This window comes from Microtus ochrogaster, chromosome 10 (genome assembly GCF_000317375.1).
Source record: "Microtus ochrogaster isolate Prairie Vole_2 chromosome 10, MicOch1.0, whole genome shotgun sequence".
Classification (NCBI taxonomy): Eukaryota; Metazoa; Chordata; class Mammalia; order Rodentia; family Cricetidae; genus Microtus; species Microtus ochrogaster.
Window position 1 is genome coordinate 68063512 of NC_022016.1, and position 8322 is coordinate 68071833.

Genomic DNA, 8322 nt, shown 5'->3' on the forward strand with positions numbered 1-8322 from the left:
TTTTCTGTTTACTTGTTTATTTGTTTTCTCTTCGGGGGTTTGTTCTGTTTTTAAGATAGGGCCTCACTAGGTAGCCTAAGATAGCCTCCATCTTCCTTCCTCAGATTCCACAGTGCTAGGATTACATGCATCTGCCACCACACCCAACTTCTTTAACAGTTATTAAAATTAGTCTCTAGGGAGATACTTGAGTCATTTAAGTACTATAATGGATAGAACTGTAATAGCAAACCTCAATCTACAGGGAATTACAAGTACCATTACCATTACCTTCAGCACAAGTATCCCACCTGTTTCCCTTTGGTACGTCCCATCTCTCCTTTCAATGCCAAGATGTCCAGTTTTAAGAACGGTTTTAACCCACACTCTCCCTTTCTTGCAGAGCAAGGCTAAAGAGTTGCCTCTTTCTGCTGTACGTTTTATGGAAGAATTGGGTGAATGTACGTTTGGAAAAATCTATAAGGGCCATCTCTACCTCCCAGGCATGGACCATGCACAGCTGGTGGCTATCAAGACCTTGAAAGACTATAACAACCCCCAGCAGTGGACAGAATTCCAACAGGAAGCCTCTCTCATGGCAGAACTACACCATCCCAATATTGTATGCCTCCTGGGCGCCGTCACCCAGGAACAGCCTGTGTGTATGCTCTTTGAATACATGAACCAGGGAGATCTCCACGAGTTCCTCATCATGCGATCCCCACATTCCGATGTCGGCTGTAGCAGCGATGAAGATGGAACGGTGAAATCCAGCCTGGACCATGGAGATTTCTTGCACATCGCAATTCAGATTGCAGCGGGCATGGAATACCTGTCTAGTCACTTCTTCGTGCACAAGGACCTTGCGGCTCGCAATATTTTAATCGGAGAGCAGCTGCATGTAAAGATTTCAGACCTTGGGCTTTCCAGAGAAATTTACTCTGCTGATTACTACAGGGTACAGAGTAAGTCTTCACTGCCCATTCGCTGGATGCCTCCTGAGGCCATCATGTATGGAAAATTCTCCTCTGATTCTGATATCTGGTCTTTCGGGGTTGTGTTGTGGGAGATTTTCAGTTTTGGACTCCAGCCATACTATGGGTTCAGTAATCAGGAAGTGATCGAGATGGTGCGGAAGCGCCAGCTGTTACCATGCTCTGAAGATTGCCCGCCACGAATGTATAGCCTCATGACCGAGTGCTGGAATGAGATTCCTTCCCGGAGACCGCGCTTTAAAGACATCCACGTCCGGCTTCGATCCTGGGAGGGCCTCTCAAGTCACACCAGCTCTACCACTCCCTCGGGTGGAAACGCCACCACGCAGACCACCTCCCTCAGTGCCAGCCCCGTGAGTAACCTCAGCAACCCCCGATTTCCCAATTACATGTTCCCAGGCCAGGGAATTACACCACAGGGCCAGATCGCTGGTTTCATTGGCCCAGCAATACCTCAGAACCAGCGCTTCATCCCCATCAATGGATACCCAATACCTCCAGGATATGCCGCCTTTCCGGCTGCCCACTACCAGCCTGCAGGGCCTCCCAGGGTGATTCAGCACTGCCCGCCTCCCAAGAGTAGGTCCCCAAGCAGCGCCAGTGGCTCGACCAGCACTGGCCATGTGGCCAGCTTGCCCTCATCAGGATCCAATCAGGAAGCAAACGTTCCATTGCTACCCCATATGTCGATTCCAAATCACCCCGGTGGAATGGGTATCACTGTTTTTGGAAACAAATCTCAAAAACCCTACAAAATAGACTCGAAGCAACCATCTTTGCTGGGAGACTCCAATATTCACGGGCACACCGAATCTATGATTTCTGCAGAAGTATGAAATGTGTGACCTTTGTACATACTCTATACCAGACAAACTAAGACGTGGCAGAAAAGATTTATATTCAAATGTTTTTTATTGAAGGTTCTCGCTTAGCAGACATTGCAATGGGTGTCTTCTGTGAAGTTTAACTGTGTCTTACTGGAAAGTCAACCAGCCAGGAACAATAATGCATTGTGGGATTGACACTCCACCCGGGTGTGTGTTGTGGTGTTGGGAAAGGACCGATTCAAGTACTGAAAACCCGTGAAGAGAAACAGAACGTTGTAATTACTTAGTAAACCAAAAAAAAAAAGGAAGTCAGATGGTGCTCTGTGTAATTGCCGTTGGTCACCATGGATGATCTACCCCCAAATGTATATACTGTAGCGTTTGTCTACCTGCTGTCTCTACTTCATGACAGATGTTCAGGAACTATTCTGACTCACCTTAGACTCTAAGCGTGTTTGAATGGAAGTGGTGTTTAGCACCACAGAGGGAACTTGAGGCCACGTCTGAAATCTCGGATGGAAATGAGCCATACAGACTTGTCATGTCCACAGAAGTCCTCTCAGTAATCGGGTTTCTCTGGGATGGTGTGGGGTGGTGATGTGAACCTCCTCTTCTCATCATGAAGGCCTTTTCCACAACATGTTTACACAGGTCCTAAAGAAGGTAGATGCGGATACTGGAAATGGCTGTAGATTACAATTGGGGTCATTGCTTTAGGGATGGGGCACCCAAGGAGGCACAGTCAGGAAAATGGTCCCCAGCGTGGGTCAGCATCCACGGAGGAGGACCGAGGGTTGTTTCACTGTTCCTTTGGTAAGCTCCTCTCTTTAGGAGCTTCCCTGGACCACTCATGCTGCAAACGGGTGATGCTAGAGGCAAGCACACCCACACCCATGCCTTGCCTGCAGCCTGTTTACAAGTTGGCCAAGGTCTTGGGAGTGTTTACTGTCAAAAGACTGTGAGCAAGAGGAAACCCTGTGATGATGCCAGTAGCGAGCAAATTTAAATTCTCACTTTTCTTGTTCTTTTCCTGGAGATGTTCACCAATTATATTCTAGCACCAAGAAGGGTAACAATTTATTCATAGAACTAGCTGGAATCCAAAGACAATACATCCTATTTTGAAAAACATTATAGGATGTCTAAAAAACATACTGAATGCTCTCAAAGACTACAAAACTCCAAATTCCTTAACTTGGCAAACAAGCTGTTTGATCCTTCTTGCCTTTCTTAGGGGATGACATCAATTGTGCCCATCCTGGCATTGAGTTGCCAACCACATTTTACCAAGTTCAGAATTCTGTGGGATTCAAGTTCTGCATAGAAAGGAATTTTAGATTCGATTTTTCTCTTGTTAAAAAAAAAAAACTCCTTTATTCTAAGAAAAATGTCAGCAAATCTTGCTTTTATTTTAAAGCTATAGAGACTTACAGGCTTATAAGATACAAAATAAATCCTGGAAATATTCCATGAGAGAAAGCAATATTTCTTGAGAGGAATATATAAGAAAGTTAAGAAGACCGTGATGTTTCTGCCTTTAAAGGTAGAATTTGCGTAGGAAATCTGTCTACCAAAATGTGCCTAGTTTTCCCATACAAACATGAACTTAAAGGTACTGTGAACTCAAAAGAGTTGGCTATATTCAGATTTACGAGGCAATAAATTAAGAGCTGTTTTGTGGCATGAATAAGCTGATTCTATGTAACATTTCTTGAAGTTGAGTAGAGGAGGAGATTTGTATCCTTTTGTTGCTATGCAACTGTTTAACCATGTCGCTTCAAACCACAATTTTGTATATGATATGACAATCAATCGTTTTCCAAGAATATTTATTTTGAGTAAACACAGTCCCAATGAATCTGTGTTTTCAAGGAGTCCCTTAGAGGGGGGGCTAGCATTCCATGAGCCAGTGAGATACCTTCTCTGGAAAGTCATTATTATGATTAAAAAAATAAATTCAACTAGTTTTTTATAAAGAACCATAACGTTTATTTTTAAGTCTTTTATAATAACTGAAGCCATGAAAGTGAGCAAGCTAAATTTCAAAACCACTTGTTAGAATTATGAAAACAGGGCTGAGGTGCTGCGGCACGCAGCCTCTTTTGTATTAAATGGTACTTTTCTCACAAGCTGAAAAATCTTTTACTTTGTTGACCATATTTTGTAAGCTAACTTTATTTTCAGGTGTTTTTTTTTAATAATTTCTCTGCACAAAACTGTCTATGGTTTGTATCACAGAAGTGAAAATATATCTGCATTTTTATATCTGGTCTGTTTCCTTCTTTCCTTTGCTTGTGTTTAACTCAATGTAGATTTTCTTCAAGTATACAACGGCAATGTTCAGATAGCTCACACTGCCGTCTCTCCCCTTATCCTCACTGCATGCGTTTAATCACTGTATCGATGTTTGATTTGTTCTTATGGGCATTCCAGATAGGGAAGCATATTTTGTAATGACCAAAAGACTATTTTATATTGAGGATATACGCCTATGTATTTCACCACCGGAGATGATATTAAACACTGATCATTTTATGCTGCTGTTTATTAAAATGTTTACTATGAAAGATGTCCTGAATATTGCTGTCATAGCAGACTCTGGAAGTCGTCACGTTGTTTCAAATGACTGGTGTTCCTTAGAAGGAGGGATCACAACTCTTATTTTTGTCTTACTTCAATTAAATGACATTTAAGTATATTTTAAAAATAGACTCGCCGGGCTGGGAATATCGCTCAGGTAATGCACCACTTGCCTGGTATGTGTGACGCCCTAGGTTCAAGCCCCAGCGCTACAGACGAGGCCAGGTGTGGGCATTGGTTTATTAGTGACCATGGGTGGAAAGCAGAATCCTGACGAGATCATAACCAAGTATAATCTGCCTGTAGATGGCAAGCTTTGAACTTTTAAAATCAAAATGACATATTCATAATGGAATATAAAAGATTAGATGTGGGATTGAAGTTGGCTTATTTTCTGCTTTGATGTTTCCATATGAGTTTAGCAGAACTCACACTTTAGGGCTCGAAAGATTAGTCCGTGCGTATCTTATCACATTCATCTTGGATTGCAACCATTTGGTAACATAAGAGAGATGCAGTCATTGAATTGACACAATATCACTATAACCCAATTTGCCCAAAAGAAAAAACTCCCATCCAACAATTAATACATGCCGTCAAGGAAAAATGAGTATCGTTATGAAAGTTCATAGGACCTGTTCATCTCTGCTGTTAACACAGAAGGAAGCACAAGAAAACCTTCAGGGCCTTCTCCATCTGTCTTAACGACAGCCATTGTCACCACCTCAACCACCAAACTTAATAAAGCAACCATAGCCAGCACAGTGAGGTTGCGTGGGTTTCACCTCACACTTGAGTGCCTGGACCTTCCCTTCATTCCTGCTTCCTTTTCCTGTCTCTCCAGGCTCCTGTCCCCATCCCCTCAGCCCCAAGTCCCTTGATTCCCCTAGTTCCCTAACCACCAACACCTGCAGGCTCCTGACACCAAGATCCCGCATCGCCTGTAATGAGGCACAAATGCTCACTAAACAAGACTTCTGCTCTGGGCGTGCCTTTAAGGAAGGTTATCTATTTTAGCGTTTCTTCCAGAGCCGGCTACCAAAAGTACCCAGGGACTTGTCAGCAATGTGAATTATCAAGTCCTTCCTTGACTCAAGTACTAAACCTACATTTCTATGGGTAGAACACAGCAATTTGTGTTTTAAGAATCTTCCGCGTGATTCTGACAGACACTGAAGATCAAGAGCTACAGAATTGACGGGTGGGGTAGGGATGGGTAGCCTTTGCACCTTCAGTTATGTAACAGTAGACAAGTACTAATGACAGTAATGTAACAGTACACAATGTAACAGTACACAATAACATATGTCAGTCATTCATTCCTCCGAAGGAAAACTAACCACACAAACTCACAGCGCTGAAGTTAAGCCATTTGTTAATCAGTTGTATTTTGCTGGAGCTAGGGCTGCAGGTGAAGTGGTGAAGTGCCCACCTAGAATCTGTAAAGTTAGGGGTAAGATCACCAACAACCCGTACCCAAAAGGATTCTTCACTTAGATAGAAAATGAATAATGCGGGGGCAGAGCGGCGGGATGGGGGGGCTGGCTCAGCAAGTCATGACCCTTGTCCTACAAGCCTGAGTGACCCCTGGGACCAATGCAAAGGTGGAGGAGAAGAACAGGCTTGATAGAGCTGTTTTCACCATCACCACATGTGTGCCATGGCATACGCACCCCTTCACAGTGATAGAAATAAATGTATTTTTAAAAGAAAAAACACAGCACAGGCTGAGGTCAGTGACTGAGGGCATCGGGAAAACTCCAGGAGGCTTTGCTTCTTCTGCACCCTTAGGAGGGAGGGAGCAGGGGAACCCTCACCTTTCTGGACCCTGGCTAAATGCTTTTACCTTTATACAGGCAAGCTCAAAGAAGCAATTTTCTTAGTACAATTTTTTCTAATTCTAAACTGATGGTTGAAAATAAATTTAAAAACATTCCCTCTGTGCTTCACCTTATGAAGAAAAAAAAGGGTCCCTAACCACCAGCAATCTTGTCTGTAGGATAAGGCTAGCTCCTAGTTCACATCATACTGGAAGCTACCCAGAGGCCCCTCCCTCCTCTGTGCTTCCTGTGACAGTTGGCGAAAATGGTCACCTGCAGCTTGGTTCCCAAATCAGCTGCAGTCCATCTGGGCCTGGCAGCCTAGGAACTGTCCTCTGTGAAAGCCTAGCACTCCAGGGAGCTATGGGGCTTAAAGACTGGGGGAAGACAGCAAGAGGGGTCCAGAATGGTGGCAGGGTGAAGTTCGCACTCTTCTTAATTTATAGAGCATCTTTTTCGATTTATAGCTCAAATGTTAAAGAGGAAATACCAAATGAGAGGAGGAAAAGGAGCGAGGAAGCGCACACAAGGGGGTTTGCAGCCTGTCAGAATCACACCTGAAGTTCTTACCATAAACGCCAAGATCCTGGGTCACTGAAACCCCAGGAGAGTGAGCCTTACAAACCATCAAAGTGTTCAAGGTCGAGGAAATCCACTGGGAAATTAGTATGGGGAGGTTTAAAACCATGGAGGTGTAAAGGAAGACAGACTGATGACATATTTATGACAAGCTGAGTTCTAATCACCTAAGAGTTTGCGTGTTCACAAATAAGTACCTTAACACTGGCTGATGGGGAAGGGGGAGCTCCAGTCCCTTTCCTAAGTGACTATGGAGGAAAACCCTGCCTGAGGGTTAGAGAGAACATTGCCTAGGACTTTGTAAAAGACAGTATCACAGAAATGAAAACGCAAGGAATGTTTAACATGAAGAAAAGGAGCCTGTGTGTCAGTTCTCATTGACCTGTACTCCTGATTGTAAATGCAGACATTACAGACTAGCTACACAAAGCCATAGATTGGAGCTCAAATTCTTCTGGCTTTCGAGGCAGAGTGGAACTCTCACCAGAAACAGGTGTCACCCACGTCTGTCGGCAGAAGTGGGTGTGCTGTGGCTTCTCTGTGTGGCATCTGAATGACAGCCTGGTTCACAGCATAGAGAAAACAAGAGTCCTAAGACATGGTCATTCATCCGATCTTAGCTCAGACATGCTGCTTGTTAATTCAAGTTCTGAGGCCAAATATGACTGTAAAGTATGTATTAATTCCCACTGGTTTGGCGGCAATGAAGGGCACATGGTCATGAGAAGGGCTCTAGAACATAATGTTAATCACTCCTTTTTTTACACTTTTTATTGATTTTTATTGAGCTCTACATTTTTCTCTGCTCCCCTCCCTGCCTCTTCCCTATCCCCTTCAACCTTTCCCCAAGGTCCCCATGCTCCCAATTTACTCAGGAAATCTTGTCTTTTTCTACTTCCCATGTAGATTAGGTCTATGTAAGTCTCTCTTAGTGTCCTCATTGTTGTCTAAACTCTCTGGGATTGTGGTTTTTGTAGGCTGCTTTTCTTTGCTTTATGTTTGAGTGAGTAGATGTGATATTGCCTTTCTGTGTGTGTAGTATCTGTTCTTATCAGTTAATCACTCTTAAAACAGTTTGTGTACAAAGTAATGGGTGTCATTATGACATTTTCAAAAATACGTCTTTGTACTCTGCTCACAACCATCCTTCCCTTGTTGGCCCTTCCTCACTTCCCATCAGTCCCCTTCTTTCCCCAAAATGGCTCCCCTTCTGATTTTAGTCATATGGCAACTTGTTGTGGAATAATCTTTTTGTACAATGTGAAAATATGTCACTCAGATTAGTTTAATAAAGAGCTGAACAGCCAACAGCTAGGCAGGATTTGGGGGGCAGAAAGAATTCTGGGAAGAAGGCAGAGGTGCCAAGAGATGCAGAGCAAGCAGGATGAACAATATGGAGATGAGGTAATAAAGCCACGAGGCAAAAAGTAAATTAATAGAAATAAGTTAATTTAAGTTCCAAGAGATAGTTAGAAACACACCTTAGCTATCAGGTCTCAGAATTAATAATAAGTCAGATAGATAGATAGATGATAGATAGAT

The 8322-nt window shown here is 43.3% G+C and overlaps 1 protein-coding gene across 1 annotated transcript in view; it reads left to right on the forward strand.

Moving 5' to 3' along the window:
- Ror1 (receptor tyrosine kinase like orphan receptor 1) overlaps positions 1 to 4370 on the forward strand; it is a 351964-nt gene extending 347594 nt beyond the window's left edge. Inside the window, exon 9 of the mRNA XM_005353459.2 lies at positions 383 to 4370. Coding sequence (XP_005353516.1) covers positions 383 to 1810 — 1428 coding nt within the window. The 3' untranslated portion in view covers positions 1811 to 4370. The remainder of the gene's footprint in view (positions 1 to 382) is intronic.
- The last annotated feature ends 3952 nt before the right edge of the window (positions 4371 to 8322 follow it).